Raw genomic sequence first — 12,019 nt, forward strand, 5'->3', positions numbered from 1 at the left:
TGTGTTTTATTTTCTTTTAATTTCTTTTGGATATACCTCATCTCTATGTTTTTGTCCCCCAAAATGTTTCTCTCTGGATCATAACTCCATGAGAAATCACGTTTCATGACAGACATGACAGCTAAAAACAGCAAAAGTCAAATGTGGATGATCGTCCCTGTTTTATTTTCCTTCATGAATGGACTCACCTTTCCCACCCTGTAGGCCTTTGATTCTGAACTCATAGATGTTGAACCACCACCCACAATGACAGAAGAGAAATCAGCTACTGATCTGGCAGCTAAACTCTTACTTCTTGATGAACTTGTGTCTCTGGAGAATGATGTGATTGAAACAAAGAAGAAAAGAAGCTTCTCTGGTTTTGGTTCTCCCCTGGACAGACTCTCAGCAGGCTCTCCAGATCATAAAGGTAAACAGAGGTAAGTGAACTCTTGGAGAAGGAACTTTTCATTTTCTAATTCTTCCACTTTGGATTCAGAAACAGAATTTCACATAAAAATACAATGAAAATCTTGTAGGTAAACACATTTAAAATTATATTAGCTAATGTCTGAGTTTAATGGTGTTGTTTTGGAAATAACTGTTTAAAGAATGAAACAATTGATACAATATGCATTATTATTTTCATCATAATGTTTTCTAAGGAAGATTCTGTTGTATGCAGATGTAAAATAATTATTATAAGACATAACAGTATTTGAGAGGTAAGGGGGAAAATGTGCCATGAGACAAATGTTCTGGTCAGTTATGTTTTCTATTTAGTAGAGGTAACCAGAATACCGTTTTTATGTTTACCCATGATACAAAGCTTTCCAAATCATGTGAATAAGTCCACTCTCCTATACCAAGAGGTAGTGAAGAGTTCTCAGGACCTGGAGTCAGAACACATGTGTCTAAGTCGAATTTCTGATCATTTCTAGCCATGAGAGTTGTGTAAGAATCTTATCATCTGTGATCAGCTTATTTATCTGGAAAATGGGATAATTACTTACCTCCATTAAAAAAAAAAAAAACAGTAAGAGAAAAAAAAAAAAGGAAGAGAAGGCTAGTATGCTAAGGAGGACAATCCAGTGAAGAGGAAAATAATGATGGAGGAACTGGACTGGAAATGAAGGCAGCTGCAGAAGCAATGCCCCTGAGAAGATACAAGGAGGTAGGATAAAATGTGCAAGGCAGCCAAATTTAGAAGCCTGGGGATTAAAAAACAGGAAAGAGGAGGGAGTAGAAGGGGACAGACAAAGCGGGAGACTGGGGATGGTGGGTGCTGATACCCCTTCTCTCTTTTTTACTTTTTTAATTCATTTCATTTCATTTTGTCTTTTTAGGGCCACACTCAGGGCATATGGAGGTTCCCAGGCTAGGGGTCTAATTGGAGCTGTAGCCGCCGGCCTACACCACAGCCACAGCAACACCAGATCCCAGCAGCGTCTGTGACCTACACCACAGCTCACGGAAATGTGGGATCCTGAACCCACTGAGTGAGGCCAGGGATCGAACCTGCATCCTCATGGACGCTAGTCCGATTCTTTCCACTGAGCCACAATGGGAACTCCCAGGTTCTCTTCTAGTGGCTTCCGCTGTCTCAGAAGTAGGAAGGAGGATCTTAAGGGTCGCAGGTTTTAGTGGAGAGCCAGATGGATACCCCCCCTCCCCTACCCATCACCACACCTGGTCCCGATTCAGGAAGCGGCTTGCAGGGCAGATACCACTTATTCAACGAGCAGATCCATCCCTGCAAGCAGAGGCGAGGGTCCCTGCGCCCTCACAAACCAGAGTGGCCACCAAACAGCAGAAGCCTACAGGCCACCAACTCCTGGCTGAGCGTCTCTTCTCAGACTTGCTCATCAAACTGTACAAGCATCTCTGGCCAAACACAGAGAGGAAGATGCTTGGGCCCTCACAGCACCAAGTGTTCTAGAACGATCCTCCCAGGCAACCTGCATGCCTCAGACCTGTCTGCCTCAGAAGACAAGGGCTCTCCCTGCGGAGACCCGCCGACTCACCTCCACTCGGCTCCTGGGCCGTTCGGACATCGTGAAGCCAGTGCTCACTCCAGGCTGGTCCACCTCCTCCCCAGGGTCCTGCCCTCCTCTGACCTGAAAGGAGACGTGCACCTGCTACAAGACCCGCGAGACCTGCGAGACCCTTGCCCATGGGGACCTGCACCCGCCCTTACCCCCACCTCGCCCGGCTGTCACCTGGGCGGCAGCTTCCCTGAGGGGCCCTCCTGAGGGCGGCCAAAGTCGTGGACACCGCGGGTGGTGGTCACGCCCCTGTCTCCCCGTGGAAACAGCAGAACAGAAGTCCTTTCTTAGGTAGTGAAAGTCGCTTCAGTGTACACGCTTCAGCAAACCTGAGCCAGGCATCCCCGTAACCCTTCCGTGAGTACAAACCGAGGGCACTGTGGGCAATGGACGTTACTACAGCAAGCCTCCTGTGGAGGAATGCTCAGGAATAGCTGTGGAATTGGTCAAAGACGCAGCTTGGGTGGGAGGAAAACCTCGTAATTTAACTTGCCTACAGGAGCAAAGTGAGAAGCCCTGGGAAGTTTCTTTATGTGGACTCACTAGGGCTAATGCAGCAGGTCTCAGTGTGAATGCGCCCCCCACCACCACCGCGACCCCTCCCCCACCTTCCCACCCCCTCCAGACGACACAGCAGTTGCGTGCGCTCGCCATCCTCAGTAGCAAAATGGATCCAACAGCAGTCATAGTTTTTGATGTGCGGGTCCAGAAATATCATCGTATCCTCCTTAGACCTGGTAAAAGAGTAAATACATTCACCAGATGACAATAAGAAAATGACTCAGAATAAATCAGAAAGATATGGGGAATAAAATGAGAAAATATATGTATAATTAAATCTAAATAGAGTATAACTGGGACAAGTAGAAAAAAACCACTATTTAAAGATATTATGAGTATTTTTTCAATGATTTTCTAGAAATGGTGAAATAAGACGATTTGTCAAATTTGGCAATAACAGCAAATATTGACTCAAAATAACTAGTGCCGCTTTTGAAAGGTTAATCGAATTAAGAACAATTATTCTGTCAAAAGGATATCATGTAAGAGATGGCTTAGAGGCTTAAACATTCAAGGCATGTTCTTGGGAGGACTAAATAGCATGGTGTGGGCTCAAAATTAGGTATTAAGAAGCAAGATCAGAAATGAAATTGAGAAGGAGAGTTGGGACCACATAGGGATGCTGTTTTTAGCATTTTCATTCATACTGTTGCCGCGTGGACTGTGCAGTACAAAACCTGTACAACCTTAGTCCACGTCTCTGGAACCAGATTGTGACAGTCCTATCCAATGCTGTGTCCAGAAAGAAAGGATTTTAGTAGAGTGATTGATGATTGTCAGGGGTCAAAAATGATCCATTTTCATTCCCTTTTACCTCTACCTTTCCCTTCACTTCCAACAACTTCCAGAAGGTTGGAAGTATTAAGGAGAACTAATGCATTTGCACAGAAGTTTACTCATGAGCTTCAGAAATTGAGGATTTCCCCTAATCTAGACTTTATTTTGCTTCACGACTGCAATTAGACTACAGAGATTCTGTTCCTTTGAACTCTGTGGCTTACAACAAAGGTGACCTCCAATGTCAGGATTGTTTTACTTAGAATTTATTTAGAATAATATATACAAATTAATCTTTTTTTACGTATAATTTATTTCTAAGACTTTTATATTTTTGTTCTTGATAGTTGATCTTTTACTCCTTCAAATTAGATTCCAAGGACACTTTCTGGGAAATTTTCCTTCAAAGATTCATATTTTATTCAACAACTCCTGTTCTTGGTCTTAAAGCAAATATTAAATTTGTGTATTAGAGAGTTGGAAAATAATGGGAATACATAGTAGATACTGCATAAAATATTTCTATGCATGCTCTTGACTTTTAACTGAAAAATAAGTTTAGATTTCTTTCAAAACATGATACTAACTCAAGCAAAATTAAACTTTCAATTTTTCTATCATCTGCTACAAAGGTATTTGCATATTGGTCAAATATAAATAATACATTTACAGGACTAAAAGGAAGGTTTTTGTATATGTAGTAGCAAGAATACACAGTTTAGAGTTTTGCAATGATTTTATTAAAAATTTCATAAAAATTGAAGTAATTTTGCATGGGAGAGCTGTATATAATGTTATTTACTGTTCTTTGATTACAGTATATGAGAGAATAGCTTGAGTCCTTTAGTGCAGATAACTTTACTCCTTCCTTACTTGTTTTCGAATCCTTCACAAGGCCAGAAATTATGTTGTTACCTTATTATGCATGAATGTATACAAAACACTCTCTTTGTTGCTTATAGCATCTGTGATGTTCATGTATATGGCCTCAATTTTTCTCCTTCTTAGACATGCGTGTTCTATCTTCTCATACTCACCAAGAGAAAGTTATAGGTCTGAGATCCATTTTCCACACTCTAGCCCAAAGAACTAACTCATCATTTAATCCCAAAATTCATAAGCTTTTTTTGTGTCATGGGCCACTATGGCACTTTGGTGAAACCTATGGACCCCCTCTCAGGATATTGTTTTTAAATGAACAAATTTCATGAATTCAAAGGTTACGAATATAGAGAAACAAAATTATCAATATATTTAAAAATTAATTTGTAGTATGACAATACATATGCTTTATTAAAGCATAAAATAAGATCTAAGAGATGTATCTGAAAAAATAATTTCAAGTAATGCTGAACATAAAAAAAACAATTTCAAAGTATCTTTAAGGACAAAAATGTGCTTTGAATCTATCTGTGATTTCTACTTGTTACAAGGGTCTACTAACTAACAAAACTATTCTGATTTGTCCTCTACAATCATAACTGAAGCCAATGCTCTATTTCACATAGAGGATAGTGAAGCCAAAGGTGTAACATTTCCCATTCATATTTATGGATTCCTGAATTATATGGTACATGATTCCAAGCTTTAAAATTCTATCTTAAGCATATCAAATACATTATCTTATTTTCAATGACTATAAAATATTCAGAAAATAAAATTTTCTAACTGCTCTTGAAAACATCTGTAAAAGATGGAAAAATGAATGAACAGCTTGGGGAAAAGAAAAAACAAACAAATATTAAAAAAAACAGGGTTAAGGTCTATGGAAGATCATATTAAAATGAAGCAAAGGCCCCTCTATTATTTCCTATTTTATATCATATTTAACATTTTTCACCTGAATATGACACTAGCTTCATTTTCAATTGGATGTGCAAGTTACTTTAATTCTCAGAACAGTTACCTCAACTACACATTGAAGTTCAAAATATTTTCTTCATTCAGTTTACGTGTTTAAAACCTGAAGTTAATGAATGGTCATTCAGTTCATGAAACTAAAAGGAAGCAGCTATGACCATATCTCTGGCAAAATAGTATCTTCTATTTGAACCACTCTTTACTATTAGAAGATACAAGAATCTTTCTAAACGGTGGTTTCTCTCACTTCTTCCCACCATACTGAAAATGCCTTGTAAAATATTAATAATAATAATATGGTATATATTTTAACTACAATAAACATTCTCATAATTATTACTGTTCTAATTCAACCATTAATGTTTTGAGGTCAGAAAAGCAATTAATATCATTGTGTCAGTTGGGTTTCCTGCAGGAAACAGGCAAGCATGTTTGAAATAAGAAAATTTGTAAAGAATTTAGACATAGCACAGCTATTTACAAAAGGCTGGGTAGAGGCAAATCATACTGGATGGTGCAATCTGACCCTTGTTTGTAGAGTCAGATGCCTTGGGAGAAGCCATGACCTTTGGTTAAGAGGATGTGACCTTGCAAGGAGGGTACGAGGGGAAAATTATCCTGACCTCAATTCCTCTCTCCTTCCAATCTCTCCTGCCAAGTCTGCCCATCACCTGCCCCAAACCAAAGCCAGAGCATTGGATCTTTTCTAGCATCCAGTGGGGTTTGTTTCCTATACTGAAATTAGGGTGAGAAAAGGCAGTGTATCTGCAGAACAGACAGAAGATACCCAGCACAGTTGCACACATTCTGTAGACTCAGGTCAATAAACAATTTGCTCCATAACGTTGTATCATCACCACTTAATTGAAAGAGAAGGACTCCATAGAACATAATTACAGAAGCAACTTTATCCCCAACCACACACATTCAAATCCATTCTGTTGATGTTTCCTAGCTCTTGGATGAAAACAAAGGCAAGAATTATGACTCTACAGTCTCACTGAAATAATAAATATTCGTCTGGCTGCTTTTACTAGAAAGATAGTCACATGTCAGTAATTAAAATAACCATTGATATGCCTTAGCCCAAACTATGAATATTATTAAAAATTTCTCCTTTTTCAAGCTGGAAAGCTGCAGTGGGAAAGGGTTAGTGGTCAGTTTATCCTCACCCCTTCCCCCACTACAGTGGGCTGATTTCTATCTCCTCCAGTATTGGGGATGGAGATACAGAGAGGTAAAGAAAAGTCTTATTTGACAGATACTATCATGACCTGACTTCTGTGCTCTCTGGCCTCAGTAAATACTCCGAGTTGACTCCTCACCATGAGCTGTCTTTGTGTGGGGTCATTGCATAACCCCCACTGGGAATGTGGACATAAACATCCTTGCCTCCAGTAATGCTTCTCTTCCAGCAGGTCAGCTTTGCTCTTCATATTCATCCTACTCCCTTAGCTTCTTCTTTTGACACCACCACCAGCATCCTGCTGAGGTCACCTCACCCATAACTCCTGTCCGTAAGCCCTTCGGGGAAGTTTCTTTTTAGAATTAACCTAGGCCAACTCTACCCACATGCTCTTTCTACATCTGCTCCTCAGAAAACCCACATCCTTGATTCTGGTCACTGAAAGTACAGTTGTTCCTTATGTAACCATCTCTTCAGCCAATTCTCACAGCTTCCTGCCCTTTAAATTTCATAGTCTGTTCTATGAGGTCCACCCTGCTTCAATGAGTCTATGTCAAGCTTTTTTTGAAGGCTTTTCTCTGTATGAAAGAACAGGGAAAATGTCACTGGTCTCCAATAACCTGCTCCAGAGAAATCCTCCTTCTTTACCTATTAAATATCAATCTTTTTACTGGATTAAAGTTGAAATATCAGTTTGTAGACACCTTCTTTACAAATATTGTTTAATTCTAGCACCTTTATTTTGAATGCAAGAGGAAATACTTACCAATTTTTTTTTCTCCCCTTTACCTTTTCTGGGCCACAGTTAAAATTGAAATGGAAAGATTCCCATTTTAATATTCTGGTACACTAATTTTGAATTCCTAAACTCCAGAAGATATTATCCCCTTTTGATTTGTATATTTTCATAGATATAAAATGATTTCTCTGTTACAACCTAGCCAGAACATCAGGTTATTTAACCCCAAGTCCAATGATTTTCCACTTCAATAAGCTGATAAAGAAATTAAAGGAATGTGTGAATAAGGGACTTGTCCAAGGCCAGGAACAGTGAGATTCACTTAGAATGCTTGCGTAAAATAGGTCATTTTGGAAAAGGTATTCCAATGATGTATATGTTTTCTATCCTAAGTCAGACATAAAATTCAGGCTAAAATTGAGAATATCAATTCCAGCTTCCATTTGTCAGATGTGATTGCCCTTCTTGATGACAGTGCCAAAGATTAAAGATAAAAATCCTTTCATTTCACCTTTTCTAATTCACTGTAAAGTAATTCCACAGACCAAGGCCAAACTAGATATCTCATAATTTTTGCTATTTTTTTTTAGTTCTTAATTCTTAAAGCCCAAAAGAGGTAGTTCAAAATGGGCTCCATTCCATAATGAAGAACAGAGAAAAAGGATTCAGAGTGTGATGCCCTATATGTTTCCTTCCTCATATTTGAAAAGACTGGCTGTACTATAAGAATTGCCCTTAAACCCTGATCTCGGGCCATTTTCCCCAAACTGTTCTTTATCACTTGGCTCATACCACCCCTGCTCAACTCCAACAGAAAGAGACAGTCCCTTTGCCTTTTATCCTTACCCTGATTCACATGTGAGGTTTAAAACTTTCTCCCCAAATGGCTAATACTTGATTCCATATATGGGCTTTAAAGTGTATATTACCCCAAAAAAGAAAATTCTAGAAAACATTTTGTGTAAATTTCCATTTACTGGATAGACTTTTCAAGTGTCATTAGACCCTCAGAGAGGTTCATGAGCCAAGCAGATGAAAATCCTTTCTGCCTAATCCTACAGCCCTGCAGTGATTTTTCAAATCAAGAATACCTGGGTTACTTTACAGTATACCCTTGATTTTTTTTTAATTTTATTGAAGTACATTTGACTTATAATGTTGTATTAGTTTCAAGTGTACAGCTGAGTCACATATATATATATGTATATATGTATATATATATGTATATATATATATATATATATATATATATATATATATTCTTTTTTCCCAAATAGATTATTACAAACTATTGAATAGATTTCCCTGAGCAATACAGGAGGTTCCTGTTAATCATCTGTTCTATACAGTAGTGTGTATGTATTACTCCCATCCTCCCAGTTCCTCCCTTCCCTCCACAGGTTCCCCTATGGTAACCTTAAGATTGCATTTGAAATCTGTGAGTTGACAATAAACCCTTTAAACCTCATTATTCGATTCCAGTTCTCCTAGCTTGTTTCTGAATGCCTGTTCATATGACCCATTTCTTAGGATAATATTTCAGAAGCTGACATTATGCCTAGTCAGCACCATCATCATAAACTTAATAGGATCTGTTTAAAATTGAATTACCATTTTTGAGATAGAACTTCCAAAGTCATAAATCAACTGTGTGCCAATGAATTAGCAATTCCTCTCATCATTCTAAACATATCCCATATACTAAGTTGTACTTCCCAGCCTCATGATTCCACATAGAGGAACTCCAGTGAGAAAACTGGCCCCATTCCTCATGCCTTATTCACGCCTTCCCAAAGGAAAAGGAGTCATGTACCTGATAGTTTGAGAGGAGTAGTTGAACATGTTGCCCTTTCTTCCTGCCTTTTTTATTATTTTTTTTTTTTGGTGGGGTTGGGAATATAATTATGACTAATTGTGTAAATCCATCTAATCCTGGGAGAAAATGTGAGGAAGAACTTTTACATGCAAATTAAATCCATATTCTAAATTCAACTGATCAAAATGACATTTTCACTTCTATGCATTTATCATTCATATCTTATTTCTGTATTGTTTCTGAGTGCAGGCTCAGGGGAAAAAAAGAGCATTGTGTATTGGCACCTAAAAAACTACATTATCACTCAGATTTAATGTGGTTCTTCACCTAACATTCTAGAATTAAATTTGAAAGCCTAATTTGTCTCTTTTATTTTTTTAAATTTTTTTATTGTTATTTCCTCCAAACAATTTTTTTCTACTGTACAGCATGGTGACCTAGTTACACATACATGTATACATTCTTTTTTCTCCCATTATCTTGCTCCGTCATAAGTGACTAGACATAGTTCTCAGTGCTACACAGCAGGATCTCATTGCTAATCCATTCCAAAGGCAATCGTTTGCATCTATTAACCCCAAGCTCCCAAATGGTCCCACTCCCTCCCCCTCCCCCTTGACAACCACAAGTCTATTTTCCAAGTCCATGAGTTTCTTTTCTATGGAAAGGTTCATTTGTGCTCTATGTTAGATTGCAGATATAAGTGATATCATACAGTATTTGTCTCTCTCTTTCTGATTTACTTCATCCAGTATGAGAGTCTCTAGTTCTGTCCATGTTACTGCAAATGGCATTATTTTGTTCTTTTTTATGGCTGAGTAGTATTCCATGGTGTACATATACCACATATTCCTATCCAATCATCTGTCAATGGACATTTGGGTTATTTCCATGTCTTGCCTACTGTGAATGGTGCTGCAGGGAACATGCGGGTGCATGTGTCTTTTTTAAGGAAAGTTTTGTCTGGATATGTGCCCAAGAGTGGGGTTCCTGGGTCATATGGTAGTTCTATGAATAGTTTTCTAAGCTGCCTCCATACTGTTCTCCATAGTGGCTGTACCAGCTTATATTCCCACCAACAGTGCTGGAGGGTTACCTACCTGTTCTCCACACCCCCTCTAGCATTTGTTATTTGTGGACTTATTAATGATGGACATTCTGACTGGTGTGAGGTGGTATCTCATGGTGGTTTTGATTTGCATTTCTCTAATAATCAGGGATGTTGAGCATTTTTTCATGTGCTTGTTGGCCATCTGTATATCTTCCTTGGAGAAATGTCTATTCATGTCTTTTGCCCATTTTTCCATTGGGTTGTGGGCTTTTTTGCTGTAGAGTTGTGTAAGTTGTTTGAATATTTTAGAGATTAAGCCCTTGTCAGTTGCATCATTTGAAACTATTTTCTCCCATTCTGTAAGTTATCTTTTTGTTTTCTTTTTGGTTTCCTTTGTTGTGCAAAAGCTTGTCAGTTAGATTAGGTCCCATTGGTTTGTTTTGTTTTGTTTTTGGTCTTTTTGCCTTTTCTAGGTCAACTTCTGTGGCATATGGAGGTTCCCAGGCTAGGGATCTAATCGCACCTGTAGCCTCTGGCCTACGCCATAGCCACGGCAATGGGGGATCTGAGCCGCATCTGCGACCTACATCAGAGCTCACGGCAATGCCAACTCCTTAACCCACTGAGCAAGGGCAGGGATCTAACCCACAACCTCATGGTTACTAGTTGGATTCATTAACTACTGAGCCACGATGGGAACTCCAGTTCCCACTGTTTTATTTTTGCTTTTATTTCTGTTGCTTTGGGAGACTGATCTGAGAAAACATTTGTAAAGTTGATGTCAGAGAATGTTTTGCATATGTTCTCTTTCAGGAGCTTGGTGGTGTCTTGTCTTATATTTAAGTCTTTCAGCCATTTTGAATTTATTTTCATGCATGGTGTGAGGGTGTGTTCTAGTTTCATTGATTTATATGCAGCTGTCCAGGTTTCCCAGCAATACTTGCTGAAAAGACTCTCTTTTTCCCATTTTATGTTCTTGCCTCCTTTGTCAAAGATTAATTGACCATAGGTGCCTGGGTTTATTTCTGGGTTCTATATTCTGTTCCATTGGTCTGTATGTCTGTTTTGGTACCAGTACCACACTGTCTTGATGACTATGGCTTTGTGATATTTATCCTGAAGTCTGGGAGAGTGATGCCTCCTGCTTGGTTTTTGTTCCTCAGGATTGCTTTGGCAATTCTGGGTCTTTTGTGGTTCCATATAAATTTTTGGATTGTTTGTTCTAGTTCTGTGAAAAATGTCATGGGTAATTTGATAGGTATTGCACTGAATGTGTAGATTGCTTTGGGTAGTATGGCCATTTTTACAATATTAATTTTTCCAACCCAGGAGCATGGAATATCTTTCCATTTCTTTACATCTCCTTTAATATCCTTGATTAATGTTTTATAGCTCTCAGCATATAAGTCTTTTACCTCCTTGGTCAGGTACATTCCCAGGTATTTGATTTTTTTGGGGTGCAATTTTAAAAGGTATTGTATTTTTGTATTCCTTTTCTACTATTTCATTGTTAATATACAGAAATGAGATTGATTTCTGAATGTTAATCTTATATCCTGCTACCTTGCTGAATTTGTTGACCAGTTGAAGTAGTTTTTGTGTTGAGTCCTTAGGGTTTTCTATATATAGTATCATGTCATCTGCATACAGTAACAGTTTTACCTCTTCTCTTCCTATTTGGATCCTTTTATTTCTTTTGTTTGTTTGATTGCTGTGGTTAGGACTTCCAGTACTATGTTGAATAACAGTGGTGAAAGTGGGCATCCTTGTCTTGGTCCAGATTTTAATGGGAAGGCTTTCAGCTTTTCTCCATTAACAGGGCCTTGCTGGATTCTCCTTCATTTTGCTCTTTCTCATACCTTAATTTTTCCAAGCTCATTATAGTCCTAATTTCCTATAATCTTTTCTTATTTCTATAATTTTAAATTGGGAAAACCAAGATTGTGAGACTCAGGGATCCCTCTTGTTTGATTGTTTTCATATGCTCTTCCTGGAACCTCCAACT

The 12,019-nt window shown here is 38.4% G+C and overlaps 1 protein-coding gene across 1 annotated transcript in view; it reads left to right on the forward strand.

Moving 5' to 3' along the window:
- The window catches only part of OSTN (osteocrin), a 43,098-nt gene that overhangs the window by 18,528 nt on the left and 12,551 nt on the right, over positions 1-12,019 (forward strand). The window contains exon 3 of the mRNA NM_001098597.1: positions 205-419. Coding sequence (NP_001092067.1) covers positions 205-419 — 215 coding nt within the window. The remainder of the gene's footprint in view (positions 1-204; positions 420-12,019) is intronic.

This window comes from Sus scrofa, chromosome 13 (assembly GCF_054392235.1).
Source record: "Sus scrofa isolate SSC_HxYL_T2T_F1_AM1 chromosome 13, Sscrofa_HxYL_maternal_Yorkshire_Landrace_v2.0, whole genome shotgun sequence".
Taxonomy (NCBI): domain Eukaryota; kingdom Metazoa; phylum Chordata; class Mammalia; order Artiodactyla; family Suidae; genus Sus; species Sus scrofa.